A 19,327-nucleotide genomic window follows, 5' to 3' on the forward strand; every position below is an offset into this window, starting at 1 on the left:
AAGCCGCTCAAGGTTGTTTTGTAGCAGGCGGTTGGTTCTCGTCTTCCATCACATGGGTCCTGGGCATTGAACTCAGGGTTGGCAGCAGGCACCTTTCCCCATACAGCCATGTCTTTTTCTTTCTTTTTTTTTTTTAATTTATTTATTTGTTATATTTAAGTATACTGTAACTGTCTTCAGACACCAGAAGAGGGCATCAGATCCCATTACAGAAGGTTGTGAGCTAACGTACGTGGTTGCTGGGATTTGAACTCAGGACCTCCGGAAGAGCAGTCAGTGCTCTTAACCACTGAGCCATCTCTCCAGCCCGTCTTTTTCTTTCTTTTTAATGATTTTATTTTATGTGCATTGGTGTTTTGCCTGCATGTATGTCTGTGTGCAGGTGTTAGGTCCCCTGGGGCTGCGAGCAGCCATGCGGGTGCTGAGAGTTGAACCTGGACTCTCTTTCATGGCTGACCCATCTCTCCAGCCCACAGCAGAGCCATCTGAACAACTCTCAAAGGTGTTTGGTTACTGCAGCCAGAGCCAAGTTAAAAAAACCTTGTCAGATGCTGAATTTGCAGACCATCTTTCCACCTCGAAGGTAAGCTTCCCTCTCCTCATTGTTGCCATTGCCCTGAGGGTTTGGTTTGATGAAGTCTGGCTTATCAACTTCTGCTTTGGTTGCTGTACCCAGTCTTCACTGTCAAACCCAAAGTCATGGAGCCCCAAGGCATATCCTCTCTGTCTGTCTCTCTATTTAAACGACTTGATTCTAATGTTTTGCTACTGTTTTTGATGGGGTCTTACTATAGACCCCTGGATGGCCTAGAAATCACTATGTAGACCAGGCTTGCCTTGAATTCACAGAGATCCACCTGTGTCTGCCTTTTTGAAAATAAGATTTAGTAAGATTAATTTTTAAAAATCTTGGGGTTGGGGATTTAGCTCAGTGGTAGAGCGCTTGCCTAGCAAGCGGAAGGCCCTGGGTTCGGTCCCCAGCTTCGAAAAAAAAGAAAAAAGAAAAAAAAATCTTATACATTGGGCAGTGGTGGCACACACCTTTTAAAGATTTTTTTAGGGGTTGGGGATTTAGCTCAGCGGTAGAGCGCTTGCCTAGCGAGCGCAAGGCCCTGGGTTCGGTCCCCAGCTCCGAAAAAAAGAAAAAAAAAAAAAGAAAAGGGAGCTCTCACTCACCTTGGGACCAAACCTCTAAACCTATAAGCCAACCCCAATTAAATGTTGTCCTTAAAAGACTTGGCCTTGGTCATGGTGTCTGTTCACAGCAGTAAAGATTTTTTTAAATTTGTTTCATGTATGTGAGTACACTGTTGCTCTCTTCAGACACACCAGAAGAGGGTATCAGATCTCATTACAGATGGTTGTGAGCCACCATGTGGTTGCTGGGGATCGAACTCAGGACCTCTGGAAGAGCAGTCAGTGCTCTTAACCAGTGAGCCATCTCACCAGCTCGGCACCTGCCTTTTAATCCCAGCACCCAGGAGGCAGAGGCAGGCAGATCTCTATGAGTTCGAGACTAGCCTGGTCTACAGAGTTCCAGGACAGCTAAGTTTGTACAGTAACACTGTATCTCGGGCTGGAGAGAAGGCTCAGTGGTTAAGAACACTGAGTGTTCTTCCAGAGGTCCTGAGTTCAATTCCCAGCAACCACATGGTGGCTCACAACCATCCGTAATGGGATCTGATACCCTCTTCTGAAGGCAGTTACAGTGTACCCCTATACATAAAATAAAATAAAATAAAATAAAAATTCTTAAAAAACATATCTCAAAACAACAAAGACAAGTCAATAAAATAAATAAAAAGTGTGTGTGTGTGTGTGTGTGTGTGTGTGTGTGTGTGTGGGTGGGTGTGGGTACGGGTGTGTGTGCCTGTATACATGTATACCATGTGTGTCAGCTATTCATAGAGGCCATCTGGGAACTAGAGGCCACTTCTCCAGCCCCAGAGCACATTTCTTAATTCACCCCTGTGACCATTTCTGATGTTTCTTTTGGGAGCAAGGAGGGATCCGTCTGCCACAATCTCACTCCGGACTGTTTTCTTTTTCAGCCCATAACACCTGTAGAAACTTCCCCAGATGCCACAGCCCCCATCTCAACGTCTCTAGAATCCCTGGCGAGCAGCCTCTCCACCACCCCGGAGTGCAGCAGCCCTGAGAGTATCCACATGGCCTCCTATAATCACAAGCAGCAGAAGGCCTCCAACAAGCCGACCCAGGAGAAGAAATCTAAGCCGCTCATGTTTTCCAAATCCAGGCAGCTGGACCTGAACTGTACCTCGATGAAGAATGACATTAAGAAACAATATCTGATGTCAGAGATACTGCAGAAGGTTCAAATGAAGAAGAAACGCCCCTTGTTCCCAGTTCCCAAGACACGTGAGTACCGGTGTAGGGTGGGGTGACCCAAGAGCTTAGGCACTGGAGTCAGCTTTCTCTTACTCTGACAAAATGACCCATGTCATTAGCTTCTAAAGAGAATATGCTGGTTTTAGGCTCATGGCTTTCAAAGGCTTGGTGGATGACTGGACAGAGCCAGTATTGTAGGTCTTGGAAGGGAGCGTGCCTTCACGGCAATGGTGGGGAGGCCAGGGTGGGTGGAACTCACGAGCCACCATAGGTCCCGTGTCCTCTCAGGAGCATCAGGTGACAAACTTTAACTTCAGGCCTTTGGGAGACACTTGACTTCCAAACTGTAAGGACCCAGTCTGGGAACACATGGGTGCAGTCTCAGCGGTCAGGAGGCTGAGACAAGAGGACTGGGAGTTTACAGCCTGAGTGACACAGCAAGACACTTTCTAAAAAAAATACATGCATGCATGCATACATACATACATACATACATACATACACACAATACATACATATATACATACATACGTAAAGAAACCCATAAATAAATAATGCCGGCACCTGTAAGGGGCAGCTCACAGCAGTCTGTGTAACTCCAGTGCCAGGCTAGCCAATGCCCCCTTCTGGCCTCCTTGGGCACCTGTACCCATATAAACAATGTATTCATCTCATGTACATGGGCCTTTTGTCTGCATACATACATGTCTGCATACCATATGTATACCTGATGCCCTTGGGATTGGATTCCCTGGGATTGGAGTTACAGACAATTGGAAGCCACTCTGTGGGTGCTGGGATTTGAACCTAGGTCCTCTGGAAGAACAGCCAGTGTCTTAGCTGTTGAGCTATCTCTTTAGCCCCAACAAATAGAATGTTTAAAAATATAAATAAGTAAAAATGACCAGGACTAGTGACGTGGCTCAGTGGGTGAAAGGGTGATTACCACATAACCCTGATGTCCTGAATTTGATCACTGGGACCCCCGTAAAGGTGAGTGGGAAGAACTGAGTCCACAAAATTGTGCTTTGACCTCCACCTGTGTGCTGTGCTACACCCACACCCACACCCACACACACACATGCACAATAATTATCAAATAGTTTATATTACAAAACTAGAGGTTTGGAGAGATGACTCAGCAGTTAAGAGCACTGGCTGGTTTTGACCCAGGTTTAATTCCCAACACCCACATGGCTGCTCACAACTCTCTGTAACTCTAATTCCAGGCTATTCAATGCCCTCTTCTGGCCTCCATGGGCATCAGGCATGCATGTGGTACACAGACAGACATACAGGAGAAACACTGATAAAAATAAAGTAAAAATAACTACCACCCCAACAAACAAACAAACACAAACAAAACAACTAATAGTGACAAGAAGATTTGAATCATATAGGATTAAAGAGCGGGGAACCAGTTGGAACAGACCCCAAGGTTTTAGAATTGCCAGGTCAAAAGGCTTAGCTTCTCTGATGATGGAGATACAGTTCATGCTCTTAGAGAGTCTCCATTCCACTGAGCAAGACAGTCAACAGAGTGCTGGTATTCAACACTCCCAGCTCTTGTTCATATGAGCCGAATTGTCTGTGCCAATCTTGGGAGGTCAAAGAAACTGAGTGGAGCAGAGAAGCAGTGGCTGACTTTGATTCCAAGACCTTTAGCCGGTTTGGAGGCATGGGAACCTGGTAGGAGGTCACCAGGAATCGGTGCTGACTGATGATGCCTTTCCAGAATACCCATCCTTGTCTAAGGAGCGGTACCCTCACGGCCGCAGCTCCGGCAGGAAGAAAGGAATGGAGGCACACTCTGTCGTCATCCTGCAGAGTTCTCACAGCCATGCTGAATCTCTGAATGACCTTCTGGTAGTTGCCACTCAGGCCCGTCTGGACCCTCGGCCCAGCAGAAGCCATTCGGGCACTACGACAAGGGACTCTGGCACACAGGACCCGAAGCACACTGCCACTGCCTGAGGTCTGGTCAGAAAGGATGTGAGAGAAATCAGGTGGGTATCACCCTTCCTCCACAGATAGGTCATCTCGATGATGTCAGTTCCTCTCTTGATCTTCCTGGAGTGTTGAGTATGTAGGAGGGAAGCTGGATTGAGGAAGACCTACAGGTAAGCCAACAGCTAGGACTCCCCAGAATGAGACCCTTGCTTGGCCTGTTTCTCTGGTGCTGAACCACCTCTATCACAAGGTGTACCTTACCCTTGCCTTCTGCCTGTGGCAGTCAGTCATAAATACAGATCCCAGAACCAGAAAGAAGCTTGTCATCATCAACAGATTGACACTCATGTCTCTTAAGCTCCACAGGCTTGGCTGCAGCTTATGTCACTGTCATCAAAGGCTGGCCCTGTAATGAAAGGGACAGAATAAGAGGACCAAGGAGCCTGGAGGATTCCACTGGGTAGAAGGGTTGGGGAACGGGGGTGTAAGGAGCACTCTTTCAAAGTCTGGGACCTCTGAAGGAAGGTTGTGTGCAAAAACCCATGAGAAGAGACTGGCGCAGCTCATAGGTCCACCGTCACCTTCACTCCTGCTGTGGAAGCCAGATCGTTACCAGATTTATTGACCTGGCCCCTGGTTACCAGTGGCTCACTGTAGAAGGCCCCTGAGTAGTAGTAGCCAGGGGCATCATCTGGGTGTTTGTGAAAATGCAGATTCTAGAGCCAGTGAGACAGGACTCAGCAGATAAACGTGCCTGCTGACAAACCTGATGGCTTGAGTTCTAACCCCGGGGTTCACATGGTAGAGGGAAAGAACTGATTTCTGCCAGTGGTCTGTTGACCTCCGCAAATATGCCCCCACACTAACCTAATAAAGATTTTTTAATGTGTAGTTAGTGTCTTATGCCTGCATTCCCAGTTCTCATGGAGGTGAGGCATAAAGGTCAGCAGCTCCACGTATCCTAAGCAAGCAAGGGTAGACACAGCAAAACCCTGCCAAACAGATTTTAAAATACAGCTAGGGAACCAGGTGTTGGTGTGTACACTTGTAATCCCAGCAATTGGGAAGCAAGAGGCAGGAGGATCACCACAACTTCAAAGCCAGCTTAGGCTCCATAGCAAGTTTCAGACCAGCCACGGCTACAGAATGAGACCCCGTTTCAAAGAATAAACAGGCCTGGTAGTTCACAGCTGTATCAGGTGAGCCTGGAAGACTAGGAGTTCGATCCCTGCACTTTGGGACCAGCCCAGGCTACCCGAGACCCTGTCTCAATAAAGAGGAAAGTGGGGAATAATGATGTCACAGATTCCACCGAAAGCTTTCATTTGCACTCAGGCCTAGTGAGGGGGCCTGTGGGGTGGAAGTTCTTGCCCACAGGCCTGAGGGCCCAAGTTCAGTCACCAGATCTCACAAGGTGTCAAGAGAGAACCAATTCAGGAAGCTGTCTTTGACCTGCATGTGTGCCAACAGGCACATACACACACAAAATATGTTTTTAAATTTTTTTTAAAGATTTATTCATTTATTATATATAAGTACACTATAGCTGTCTTCAGACACACCAGAAGAGGGCATCAGATCTCTTTACAGGTGGTTGTGAACCACCATGTGGTTGCTGGGAATTGAACTCAGGACCTCTGGAAGAGCAGTTGGGTGCTCTTAACCACTGAGCCATCTCTCCAGCCCTTTTAAAATTTTTTTTAGTTTATTTTTATCATTTAAAAATTTTAAGGGGCTGGGGATTTAGCTCAGTGGTAGAGCGCTTACCTAGGAAGCACAAGGCCCTGGGTTCGGTCCCCAGCTCCGAAAAAAAAAAAAAGAACCAAAAAAAAAATTTTAACCTTTATTTTTACTTTATATGTAGTAGTGGTTTTGCTTGCATGTATGGCTATACACCATGGGTGTAGTGACCTTGGAGGCCAGAAGAGGGCATCAGATCCCTGGAACTGGAATTACAGAATGTTATGAGCCACCATGTAGGTGCTGGGAACCGAACCTGGGTCCTCAGAAAGAGTAGCCAATGCACTTAACTGGCGAGCCATCTTTTCCAGTCCCTTTTGTTAATTTTAGTTATGTGTATGTGTCTGCATGTGGTACACAGGCCCACAAAGACCAGAGGCATTGCATCTCCTGGAGCCGAAGCTATAGGTGATTGTGAGCCAACCCACGCCCCAGGTGGATGCTGGGAATCAGACTTCAGTCCTCTGGAAAAGCAATGAGCACTTTAACCACTGTTTAATACCACAAGGTACAATACCACGGGTAACAATAATAATAATGACAAAAACAATACTGAAAGTCAGAAGACACACGAGAGAGAGAGAGAGAGAGAGAGAGAGAGAGAGAGACAGACAGACAGACAGACAGACAGACAGACAGACATGGGGGGTTGGTTATAGTGGGACAACATGGCAGCCAAGTGTGGTAGCTGAACTCTAGAGAGGATAAGACAGACAGATCATATCAGCGTTGAGCCTAGTCTAGGATACAGAGTAGGCTTTGTCTCAAAAAAAAAAAAAAGTGAAAAGAGGGCACAGTAAAGGGTAAAGCACTTCTTGCATTGACTACAGAATAAAACTTTGAGCCTGAACAGAAAAGGCTAAACACTCTCTTAGTCTTTCTCTTCTTTCTCTCTAAACATTCTGTTTTGATTCTTTTCATTTTTAAGATTTATGTATTTTAGCCAGATGTGCCAGTGCACTCCTTTAATCCCAGCACTTGGGGGGGGATGAAATCTGTGAATTTTTCAGCACCAGGCCAGCCTGGTCTACACAGTGAGTTCCAGGACAGCTAGGGTTGTGTGTAAAAATATGTATTTTTTGTTTAATGTGTACAAGTGTTTTGCCTGCATTTATGTGTGTGCACCGTGTAGATGTCTGGTGCTCACAGAGGCCAGAAGAGGGGGTCGCATCCCCTGGACCTCGAGTTACAGGTGGTTGTGAGCTGCCATGTGGGTGCTGGGAACTGGGTGTAAGGGAGGTGAGTGCTGTAACCGCTGAGGCATCTCTTCTGCCCTTTACTTTTAGTCTTAATTATATATTTATATCTAATCTCTATCTCTATCTATCTATATATCATCTCTATCAATATCATCTATATATTTATCTATCTATGTATCTATCTATCTATCTATCTATCTATGTATCTATCTATCTATCTATCTATCTATCTATCTATCTATCTATCTATCTATCTATCTATCTACATTTCCCTAGAGCTAGAGCCACAGGTAGAGTTGTAGCGTGTACAATGTGGATGCTAGGAACCAAACTCAAGTCCTCTCCAAGAGCAGTACATGGTCTTAGCTGTTGGCTGCTGAACCATCTCTCTACTCCCTCCCTCCCTTCCTCCCCTCCCTCCTTTCCTCTCTCCTTTCCTCCTTCCCTTTCTCTTCCTCATCCTTCTCTTCTCTTCCCTCTTTCCTCCTCCTCTTCTTCCTCTTCCTCCTCCTCTTCCTCTTCCCCCTCCTCCTCTTCTTCCTCCTCCTCCCCTCCTCATCCTGTCTAGTGCTTGTGAGCCTTCTGCCTCAGCCTGTCACTTGCTTGGATTATAGTGTAAGCCACCATTCCTGGCTTTGAGTCAAATATTTATGATGCCCAAGTCCTGAGATCTATACCTCCCACTTTCGACCAGCTTTTTCATTCTTATTCTTGAGTCAGACTCAAGGATGTGATCGATTACTCTTCAGTGAAGGTGTTTCTGCAGGAAGCTGGGAAAGCAGAGGTGAAGAGGGAGGGCTCTGGGAGTATTAGGAGGGGTGACTAGATGGCAGATCTGGCCTTCTGTTTTCAGGATAAATAATTGATTCTAAGGGGTTGGGGATTTAGCTCAGTGGTAGAAAGTGCTTGCCTAGCAAGTGCAAGACCCTGGGTTCAGTCCCCAGCTCCGAAAAAAAAAAAAAAAAAAAAAGAGAGAGAGAGAGAGAAAAGAAAAAAAATTGATTCTAAAAATTGTCTCCAGAGTTAGCAGACCACCATAATGAATACTGGTCTACAGAATGAGTTCCGGGACATCCAGGGCTACACACAGAAACCCTGTCTTGGAAAAACAAACAAAAAACAAACAAAAGACCAATAAGACCAAAACAAACAACAAACAACCCAAAACAAAACAAAAAGAGTAAACCCATACAAACAAAGCAAAAATAAACAAAAAGCCCAGAGAATGCCATTGGATTTGTTTTATGTTGGCTAACACCTGAACTGTGGGCCTGCCCTGGAAAATTGTTGATATCCCCAGTGAGTGGTACTGCATTGCCAGAAACTGGTTTTCCCATTGCCAGCAACCATTCATTGCAAAGAGCTTCTAGGTTAGGGGTGGGGCCCTGTGTCCACTTGCCGCCCTTAGGTACACTGGTCTCTATTCGATACCATCTGCAGCCAGCCAGCTTACCCACTTTTAAGGACCCATATCAAATGTCTGGGCTGTGAGGTGGTAGGTGGTGAAGGTTATCCAGGAAAAATGTGTTTCTGATGAGTGCGGTTGTAACTCTCCTAACTCTGACGATGACGACTTTAGGGCTGGGTCACAGGTCAGTGCAGAGCACCTGTCCTGCTTAATCCACAGCATCACAAAGACAAGAAAGAAAGAAAAGAAAAAGGGACGAATTGGCCTTACCATTCCAGAAGACTTTGTAAAAGGTAATCTAAGAAAAGTCCATTTCTTTTTCCTTTCTAGAGTCAGACCGGATCTCCGCCATTTTGCCTTTCCTATCTCTTACTCCAGGAAATGATTTGTCTCTTCCTGCAGTGTCTGCAACACCTTCAGAATGGACTGGAAGTTTCATTTCCACATCTAGAAATTTCTGGTCTGATAACTATGTCTCACCGGCACCTTTGAGGACAGCAGTCTTCTCTTCTGTGCTCTCCCTGTTAGTTCACAGCACTGTGTGTGTGTAGGACCAGGACTTGCAGGGCTTGAGCACTGCTTCCCCAGGACAAAGTCCAGCTGCCTTAGCTGTGGTGCTCCTCTGGGTCCCTCACACAATGGCCACTGTCATCCAGAACACTCCCTTGGGGGAGGGGGTCAAGCAACTTGAGGGAGGAGTGAGGGGAGGACTCATGATTTCCATGAGTCCAGAGCCTTCATTCCACCTGCAAGCCCGTGCCAGTCCCCGTCCTCCTCTCCAAAGAAAAAGAAGGCAGAGTCTGGACTAAGTGTGGTGGAATTCTGAGTCTGGGTGGAAAGAAGCAGGACAGTTTCAACTCACCAGCAGAAGAGAGACCATTGCCCTCTCCAGCTAACCCAAAGGCTTGCCACCCCAGTACCTGGACTGTCTCCTGCTGCTATCTTCCCTTCAGTCTTGCTGGCAAAGACAGGTAATGTGAGAGAGCCTAGCCTGCAGGTGTTTCTTCCATTGACCTGCAGAAATTATATGTCTCCCCTCATGTATACATTGATAAAATAAATTGCCAAGCTCAATACTAGCAAGGACCCTGGTCCAGAGCGTGAGGTGGGACGGTAGTTGCCCTGAGTACCCTCCATTGACCTACGGCAATGTGTCAGGGGCTCCTCAAGTATCTCTGTTATCTCTTGGGAAGGGTGGTCCACAGGAAGCCCTGCTTTTTTGTTAGGATCCTGGATCCTTCAGTGACGTCTCTGGCGGCATAGTGATACCTCTCTCTTGGCTAGCAGAGAGCCCAGCTAGACTCTAGGTTTATATAACATCTCCTGTCAGCCAGTTCACTCTGTGCTTTCTCCAGGAACGTGACACAAGACCTCTGTCTCACTTGGTCTTCCGGAGTTGGGTTTCTAGGGATGAGTGTAGTGAGGAGGCTTTGTAGGGCAAGCCTAGGGAGGGTCCAGGTGGGGTCTAAAGGTGATGTGGATTTCCAGTAGGATCTGGGGCATTCAACCCCACAGTATTCTACCAAGCAAAAAACCTTTGGTTTAAAAGCAAGGAACAAGGGGCTGGAAAGATGGCTTAGTGGTTATGTGAGCACTGGCTTCTCTTCCGGAGCACCTTGGTTTAATTCCTAGTATCTACGTGGTGGCTCACAATCACCCGTAAAAGATAAAGTCGCATTTGCTTAACCCCAACAGACATTTTGGCACCTGCTCCTTTGCTGCTCGATCCGTGGTGGGCTTCCAACAGACCTGTGGAACCATTGCAGTCACTCAGGGCCCTGTACACAGAAGGGTTCTGCCCTCGTTTAAATGCTCTGTGGTTCCAACTGAGTGGTTTCTGGACAGTGAGTCTGTGTTACCATCCTGCACTTGACTTTCTGTTTTAAGAGCTCTGGGAGGGTTGGGGATTTAGCTCAGTGATAGAGCACTTGCCTAGGAAGTGCAAGGCCCTGGGTTTGGTCCCCAGCTCCGAAAAAAAAGAACCAAAAAAAAAAAAAAAAAAGAGCTCTGGGTTCTCCAATGAGAAGGGGAAATTTCAGGTTATCTCTGTGGCTCTGTCCATCCATGGGCCGCAGAAAGTAACTGTCTACTGAATGCTAACGGGGGTAGGGGAAGTTAGGGGACAGCTAACACCTTGCTCTGTGGAGTGTTGCAGAGAAGCCCGCAGATTAGCTGGAGTTACACTCCAGGATCTGTGACTGAGAAGGACTCCCTTCACATCCGTCTGGTAGCCAAGTCCACTGCTATTCAAGGTGTCAGCAAAGGAGAAAGAAGATTTTAAGCTCAGGGCAGTGGTGGTGCAAGCCCGTAATTCTAGCCCTCAGGAGGCAGAGGCAGGCGTGCCTCATGAGTTCGAGGTCAGCATGATCTATAGAGTGAGTTCGAGGATAGCCAAGGACAGCCAGGGCTACACAGAGAAACTCTGTCTTAAAAACAAACATGGGGGTTGGGGATTTAGCTCAGTGGTAGAGCGCTTGCCTAGCAAATGCAAGGCCCTGGGTTCGGTCCCCAGCTCTGAAAAATAGAAAAAAGAAACAAACAAACAAAAAACAAACATGGGTTGGAGAGATGGCTCGGTGGTTAAGAGCACTGACTGCTCTTTCTGAGGTCCTGAGTTCAAATCCCAGCAACCACATGGTAGCTCAGAACCATCTGTAATGAGATCCGATGCCCTCTTCTGGTGTGTCTGAAGGCAGCTACAGTATACTTATATATAATAAATAAATCTTTTTAAAAAAGTCAAACAAAACATAAATAAATAAAAAAGATTTTTAGACAATTGATATGGGATATAGACACAGTAGAGAAGCCTAGGAGAAAGTAGCAACCTGAACATAATACATATATATGGTCTAGCACAATTTGGTTGATTTAGCAAGGAATGTTGGGAAATGACTATGGAAAGACAGAGAGACCACACTGGGGACCCCAGTGGCCCTTTGCTCCTGATCCCTTATGAGAGCGAGTCGTTTGTGTGGTTGGAATGTATGATGCCTTTATGTCTTTTGCCTGCATGTATGTCAACATGAACCTTCTGGAACTGGATTTACGGGTGATTGTGAACCACCACGTAGGTACTAGGAATCAAACCGAGGTGCTCACATAACTACTGAGCCATCTCTGCAGCCCCTTGCTCCTGGCTTTTAAACCAAAGTAACGAGGACCTCAATAGGAATTCAATAAATGTTTGCCCAATGAATTGGTATGAAGTTGGTCTAAAATGTTATTTTGGGAGGGGTATAATCCGGAGTGTCGTGGAGACCTTTGAAGGGTTCAAATGAGAGTGTAAGAGGATGAGTTTGTGGGTTGGGGATTTAGCTCAGTGGTAGAGCGCTTGCCTAGCATGCGCAAGGCCCTGAGTTCGGTCCCCAGCTCCGGAAAAAAAAAAAAAAAAAAAAGAAGAAGATGAGTTTGTAGAAATGGAAGCATGATGGGTTGGAAGGGGAGAGGCCCAAGGAGAGAGAATGCTGGGAGCTTTCCAGGGTAGTCCTGCCTTCAACCCCTTACAACACTTAAAAGGATGACTGACTATGGGGACTTTGGAAAAGGCAGACACACCTCAGGGAAGCAGATGAGAAAGGAAGTGCAAAGTGACACACACACACCAGAGAGCTGGCACACAGCCGCTGGGTGTATGGGGGATGGAGGAAACAAGAAGAGGGACACACAGATCAGCTCATCTGATCCATAAGGCATCTGGATGTATCTCTGTCCCCTGGTAAACCTAAAAGAGCAACCCCGACCAAGAGGGTCCAGTGCAAAAGTGATGTCCCTAAAGACCAAGTTGTTAAAAATGACCCTGCTACCAGCTAGAAGGATGGCTCAGAGGGAAAAGGCACTTGCCAGCAACCCTGACCTTCTTGACTTCAGTTCCTTGAGGCCATCTGCTAGGAGAAGAGAACTGACCTCTGTAGGTTGTCCTCTGATGGCCCCATATGTGCTGTAGCTCACATGCCTACCCACGTACTCTACTCACACAGACACAGATGCCCGGATGAGAGAGGGAGCAAGAGAGAGGGAGGGAGGGAGGGAGAAAGAGAGAAGGGGGAAGGGAGGGGAGGGAGGGAGAGAGGGAGAGGGGAGAGAGAGAGAGAGAGAGAGAGAGAGAGAGAGAGAGAGAGAGAGAGAGAGAGCCCCCAGTGGTGGAGAGTTCTTAGCTGCTCTTGTAGACCTGGGTTAGGCTCCCAGCACCCAGGTTGCAGTTCACAGCCATCTGTGAATCCAGTTCCAGGATATTCAGTGACCTGTTCTGGCCTCCTCCGGCGTCGAACATAACGTGGTACACATACACATAAGCAAAACACTAACAAAGTAAAAAAATTCTCTGGGTAAATCTGGAGCTGTCTTAGCTCAGCGTCAGAGCACCTGCTCAGCATGCAAGAGGCCCTGGGTTCAATCCTTAGTATCACATGCAGAAAAACGCTAGACGGTTCATGTATGTGCTTCTCCCTAGACCGAGTCAATTTGGTTGAGAGAGTTTATTCGAACTTTCAAAGCTGTCCTGGGGGCTGGGGAGACATGTTTGCTATACAAGAATTTGGACCTGAATTTGAATCATCTGTAAGGCTGCTTATAGCCTGAATCCTGACTTCAGTGGGCGGGGCATGCACATCCAGACAGCTGATTGGTCAGCCGGCTAAGCCAAAATGGTGGCAAGCTTCTGGTTCAGTGAGAAACCCTATCTCAGGGAATAATGCAGAAAGAGGGAGGGAGGGAGGGACAGACAGAGACAGAGACGGAGACAGAGACAGAGACAGAGACGGAAGGGAGAGAGAGGGAAAAGAGAAAAAGGAATACTCTCAAACTCAGATGTGTAAAACTCGCGCATATATGCATGTGCGCATGCACACACGAACACAATTCTGCTCCCTGGTAGTAACGGGTAGTAATGCTTGTATTAGTGGAGCCCCAGGCTCATTCCCTAGCTCATTAATAATAGACCTCCCTTCCCAGGGGTTCTGATACATGACCAGTTTTAGGAATCACTTGTCTCACTCACCCTTACCCACTTCAGGCTGGCTGACTCCCGCTAACCTTCGAAGGTTGACTGCCATTCCAGTTTTCCTTCCACCCTGGCAGGGAGCGTAAGTCAGACAGACTGGCAGCTGTTCCCGCGCCCCCACCCCAAGCTGGATGATTACATGAGCCAAATGGCATCCTTCACAACCTTGCCTTTACAGCTGGCAACGCCACTTAACTTAATTACAGCACACAGTGGTATTTCAACTCAAGGAATCTAAAAAGCAATCTAGTGGATTCTGCAAATTGTCAGGAAGGGAATGAAGACTTGAGACTGCAATGTACTAAGCATCCCTTTCAATTATTTTTCTTTCTCCAGCCATGACTCTTAAGTTATTAACTAGCAGCCTAGGAAAGCCCGAGGCAGTGCGACATGTGGCGGGCAGTTCATATCTCTTGCGAGCACACTGTGTGCTCTGGAAGCGGCTGGAGGCTCTAAGAGTTGCCTTGGAGTGGGAAGGGATGAGATTATTTGGAGTACAAATTCTTCCCGTCTGGTCAGGAGCACCTGCTAACCATGCTCTCTCCACCCTGCTACCAAACCATGTATTCTGACTTGTCCAGCATGGCCTTCAGGGGTGGGAGGTCTCTCTTGCCTCCTTGCTCCTCAATAGCCCTCCAAAATTAACGACTGCCCTCAGAAAATATAAAGACATGTTGGAAAGCAAAGCTTCCCCTCAGCCCTTTGGTTCATGTCTTTTCCTGGCTTACTTCCTGCTGCCTTTTCGTTTCTGGATCTGTATCTCCAGAGCAGTTATTTTAAAGGTAGAAATGACCGGGCTATGAGTATAGCACCCTGCTTTCAGAAACCCAGCCATCTTGTGGTGATGATAGTCCAATGGGACCCATCCGTCTAAGAGAGAGAGAGAGAGAGACAGATGCATCAGGAAATGGGCAGCAGTCTGGAGACAGATTTCACTTGCCTGGAGCAATGTTCGCCAGCACGATTATCAGAAGCAGAACGCCAGCTGCCTCGGCAGCCTTGCCAGGCGGGACAGCAAACACCAAAATCCTGTTGGCAGAGCCAGCAAGACCATCACAACGTGGCCAAAGCAAACAGGGACTGAGACAGGCTTGCTGCAACGGACTCTAATTTCCCCTTGGATGTGGCAGAGGAAGAGGGTGAACCAGCTAAGCTCACATGTCAGAACATCCAGTAGCCATAGGGATGCTTGCCTGTGCCCATTTCCCAGGGCACGGCTCCCATGCCCTCCTTTTGGTTTAGCCCTGTATGGAAGAAAGGGATAAGAGTGGTTCAGCTTGCCTCGTTGTGCTCTCCCCAGCAGTCCTGGGTGCTGCTTATTCTTCCCATGCTAGCGAGGCAGAAACTGAGGCTCGGGACAGCAAGATCAGGTCTTCAGTCAGGCTTCTGACTCAGTGTGTATTCCATTTCATTTCTCCTTCACTCCACCCACCCCAAACTCCTTGTCAATTCCCATAGTCCCTCCACAGGCAGAGACCCAACTTTTTTTTTTTTTTTAATTTCAAGACGGTTTCTCTGTATAGCTGTCCTGGAACTCACTCTGTAGACCAGGCTGGCCTTGAACTCAGAGATCTGCCTGCCTCTGCCTCTGCCTCTGCCTCTGCCTCTGCCTCTGCCTCTGCCTCTGCCTCTGCCTCTGCCTCTGCCTCTGCCTCTGCCTCTGCCTCTGCCTCTGCCTCTCTGCCTCTGCCTCTCTGCCTCTCTGCCTCTGCCTCTGCCTCTGCCTCTGCCTCTGCCTCTGCCTCTGCCTCTCTGCCTCTGCCTCTGCCCCTCTGCCTCTGCCTCTGCGCCTCTGCCTCTGCCTCTGCCTCTGCCTCTGCCTCTGCCTCTGCCTCTGCCTCTGCCTCTGCCTCTCTGCCTCTGCCTCTCTGCCTCTGCCTCTGCCTCTGCCTCTGCCTCTGCCTCTCTGCCTCTGCCTCTCTGCCTCTGCCTCTGCCTCTGCCTCTGCCTCTGCCTCTGCCTCTGCCTCTGCCCGGATTAAAGGTGTGAGCCACCACCTAAGAAGCCCCAACATCCTAAGGAGCAACTTGCACTCTTCCTACCCCCACCCCATCTCCATTTAGTAGTTCAGAAGCAAACACTCAGAAAGGGGTCAGTTATTAAGTTCTTTTACAGCAAGCAGCTCACTGAGGCCCCTTCCGTTTTGTCTATGACACCCACCAACCAAAATGGAATCCCAGGGAGGAGAAATAAGCTTTTGCACACTTCTTTATTTGGACATTTCTGCAGTATTTGCTTTCTCGCTTTTATTTAAATGGGAAAGATCTGAATCGTGACCAGTGGAGCTTGAGACACCATTTGATTCTGTTTGTGCAGAGTCTGAATGGGGTCCCTTATGACCCATGGCCCCTTTGAAGTCTCTAGGGACCAATGTACCTATGAAAAGCTGCCTGGTGGGAAATTTCTATTTTATGGAAAGAGGCATAGTAGCCATATTCATATCTAATGAAAGAATGGCTCCTACAGAAGGAGGCAGTGGACAGGGGGCTCCTTCTGGGTATTCATTTTCCCAACAGGTTTCCTAGTTATTTGCTTCTAGAGAAAGCCTGGAAAATGCTGTTCTTACAATGGGTCCTGGGCCGAGGACCATGCGGTTGTGGTTGGAGAGGACCATGCAGTTGTGGTTGGATTGGATCTCTTCTCCTCGCCTCTGCAGGAGAAGATTAGGGGATTGCAGATATCCTCATTCCAGAGAGAGAGGCCTGTGAGGAACCTGGCTGTTCTGTTAGAGAAGGAATGTTAAGGAAAGGCTCCTTCAGATGGATTTGGTCTGAACTGGTTTTAGATCTCACCAGTTTGTCCTACATAAGCCTGAATTGCTGTTGCTAGCGACCCAGTAGCAGCTGCTTCCCGACCCTGTGGCCCTGTGCTCAGCACGCAGGAGTCCTTGGCAACCTCCTGCCTCAGCTCCCCTGGCCCCATGCAGCTTAGGCCCACAGGGTTCCCAGCATAATCAGGACTTCAGCCAAGTGGGGGAGTATCCTCCCTAGATGGGAAGGAGAAGAGAATATGGGTTCTGGTAGAAATTCTCAGGGCTCATGGGATTGGCTGTTTCCAAATTCTCTCCTCTAGCACCTCCTCCTGCTTTGCCCTTGACGAAGACACCCAGAGCATGAATTGGCTTCCTCACTGCAGCCTTCAAGCTCTATGTCCCAAACCTGAGAACAGGAACTGGGAATACCACTTCCATCCACAAACCCGGGAGGAAACCAGTGTGTGTTGGCAGCAGCCAGAATGAATTTGGCTGTGACTCCAAGTAGGACCTGCCCCCAACCACAAATGGTTGTTTGAATTGCCCTGCACACACAGACTTGGTTTCACTCAGGGCACAGCCTGCAGGTTCCAGCGCGGTGGCTTCCACTCTGCCTTGACTTCCATTGCATCTTCCCATAGTTACTCCAATTTCAGTGTAGAAAATCTTCCAACCAGTCCAGCCAAGAGCTCCAAGGGACATCTTCTGATGTCCCAGATTTAGAAAGGGCTGAGTTTCCTGCCAAGTTGCTCTTTGGAAATTTTCACCTTCAGGTAAATGAGGGTCCTGAAGCCAACAGTGCCATGTTTCACTCTGTGGTGCAGCTCAGAGCTGCTGAACCTCCCATTGTGTAGAGGTTCAGCAGGGATGGCAACAGAAAAGCCTGTTCCTTCCTTTGCTTTTCTTCAGGTGTGTGTGTGTGTGTGTGTGTGTGTGAGAGAGAGAGAGAGAGAGAGAGAGAGAGAGAGAGAGGGAGGGAGGGAGGGAGGGAGAGAGAGAGAGAGAGAGAGAGAGAGAGAGAGAGAGAGAGACTCCTCAGCCAAGTAGCTCCCCTCTTGATCTCTCTCACCTGTTTGGAACCAGGCAGAGAGCAAGTGGCCCTGTTTTCTATGGATCCCAGACAGTCCGAGCCTTGGCAAAGTCAGAGAGAAAGCCTAAGACAGGCACGGCATACTTTTTTGAGTCTGTGAGTTACGGGCTGTGCTGTGTTGCTAGGAACATAACCAGAAGGATTTGGATCCAGCATCAACACTGAGGTTTTGTGTATAAGAGAAGCTGTGCTGAGGGAGATGAGGTCTGAAACAGGAGAGGGTGGGGAGCAGTGGGCTCTATACTGGGTTTATTTGACCTCAGCTCCTCTCCCTGCTGCTGGGCCAAGAATGGTGAGGAAACAGGAGTCACACAGTCCTATTTCCATCACCATGCCCATTTCCATGGTGACAGCCACAGCCACCCCTTACCTTTGAGTTCCCTGAGTCCCCTTCTAAAAGTGAGGACCTCCAATCTCATCCTGGGGAAAGTCGACTGTTCTTGCCCTTAATCCTCCATCTATATAAGCTCTTGGGGGTGTTTCTCAACAAAGGAGACTTGGAATCTTCCCTTCCGGTTTCTCTCACCCTCACCCGGCTTCCTTGCTATTCTTGGACCTCCTAACTCTTCTTTGTCTAATTCGTGATGTTCCTGTGAACCATTCTGTAGCTGGGCACACCCACCCACCCACCATAACATTCTATTTTCTGCTTCAAGTAGCCGGCAGTACTGTCTCCATGGAAGGCCGCTGACAAGATCAGAGAATTTTCGGTCCTCCCCCTCTCTCTGAGAACCTAGATCTTCCTTTCCCTCCTCCTCCTTGTCACCCCCTGAACGTTGCCCCCCCCTCCCAGTTTCCCAGAGTATAGAGGATGTTTACCCTGCAGAGCAGAGGCCCTGATGGCGCTGAGGTCAGAAGCCCTGATTCACAGCTGGGAGACACCCCAGTACGTCCCTGCACCCAGCCCTATGGTGGAGGGTGGGGATGGAGGGAAACCCAACCCTGTGCGCACCCCTTCTTCTCCCCACCCCAGCCAGCCTTCGGCTACAGTCCTTTCTGGCCAAAGGCAGCCACTATAACCAGTGGAAGCACACCAGGGGACCCTGACCTTTCCTCCTATGCCTCTTGGCCGGTGTCACCCGCTGCCCGGGATTGGGATTGACGCTCCTACTGGACAGGAGGGGTTTCCCAGAGTGTACTCCGCCCCTTGGTTAATTCTCTTTCCGGCCTGTGTGAACCTGCCTGCTCCCCGTAAAAGGGGAGCTCCCCTACCCATCCCTCTGTCCCCCACCTGAGTCACTCTCCCTTCACTCTGAGGGAACCCGAAGAACTAGCGCCGAGATCGGATACTTAAGAGTTCAGGAGGACGTGCGGGTGGAGGAAAAGAAGAGACTCGCCCTGTTTCCTGTGTTGCTCTGCAAGCACCCTCCCCCACCTACAGGACCCGGAAAGGGTTAATCATTTACCAGCCATCCTCTTCCTTTTCCTTTCACCTGCCAGCTCCAAAAAGGCACATCCCAAGACCCAAGTCTTTGGACTGTCGCGCCGACAGGGTCATTGGGGGTGACTGGGCAACCCCTCCTCACCTGTACAGCCCCAGCCCTGATAGGCGTCTGCCTCCGCTCGTGTCGCCTCGGCCGCCGCCTGACCCCAGCGGCGCTGATAAGCCCCCAGACGGCCAAACATCGTTAACTTCTTTGCCTTTCTAGGCTGCTCTGCCTGTCCTTTCTCCGACCCCTGGGTTGAGGGGGCCGAATGGGATGTGTCTATCTTCCTAGTCTGCGGAGACTCCAGTACAGCACCTCAGGCTTCTGGCTCAGGACAAACTTTCTGTGGCATCTCGCATCCCCTCACCCTCCTCTCCGCCACAACTGGGTTTGCCCACGCAGCCCCTGGA

General features: G+C 48.7%; 1 protein-coding gene and 1 long non-coding RNA gene across 19 annotated transcripts in view; one reads left to right on the forward strand and one right to left on the reverse strand.

The window, feature by feature from the left end:
- Positions 1-9,725, forward strand: part of Ttll6 (tubulin tyrosine ligase like 6) — a 45,531-nt gene extending 35,806 nt beyond the window's left edge. For 5 of the 18 annotated variants that reach the window (XM_087570747.1, XM_087570750.1, XM_087570748.1 and 2 more), the window contains 4 exons: positions 470-583; positions 2,052-2,379; positions 4,085-4,355; positions 8,977-9,725. In XM_087570747.1, coding sequence (XP_087426873.1) covers positions 470-583; positions 2,052-2,379; positions 4,085-4,323 — 681 coding nt within the window. In that variant the 3' untranslated portion in view covers positions 4,324-4,355; positions 8,977-9,725. 18 annotated transcript variants of the gene reach the window in all.
- LOC148003081 (uncharacterized) lies at positions 3,747-18,602 on the reverse strand. The gene is made up of 6 exons (XR_015632033.1): positions 18,539-18,602; positions 16,215-16,370; positions 14,807-14,892; positions 14,589-14,677; positions 4,561-4,705; positions 3,747-4,447 (listed from the first exon to the last, which is right to left on the reverse strand). It is a non-coding gene; the product is annotated as an uncharacterized LOC148003081 (long non-coding RNA).
- Between the last annotated feature and the right edge of the window lie 725 nt (positions 18,603-19,327).

The sequence above is a fragment of the Rattus norvegicus genome, chromosome 10 (assembly GCF_021556685.1).
Source record: "Rattus norvegicus strain SHRSP/BbbUtx chromosome 10, alternate assembly SHRSP_T2T, whole genome shotgun sequence".
NCBI lineage: Eukaryota > Metazoa > Chordata > Mammalia > Rodentia > Muridae > Rattus > Rattus norvegicus.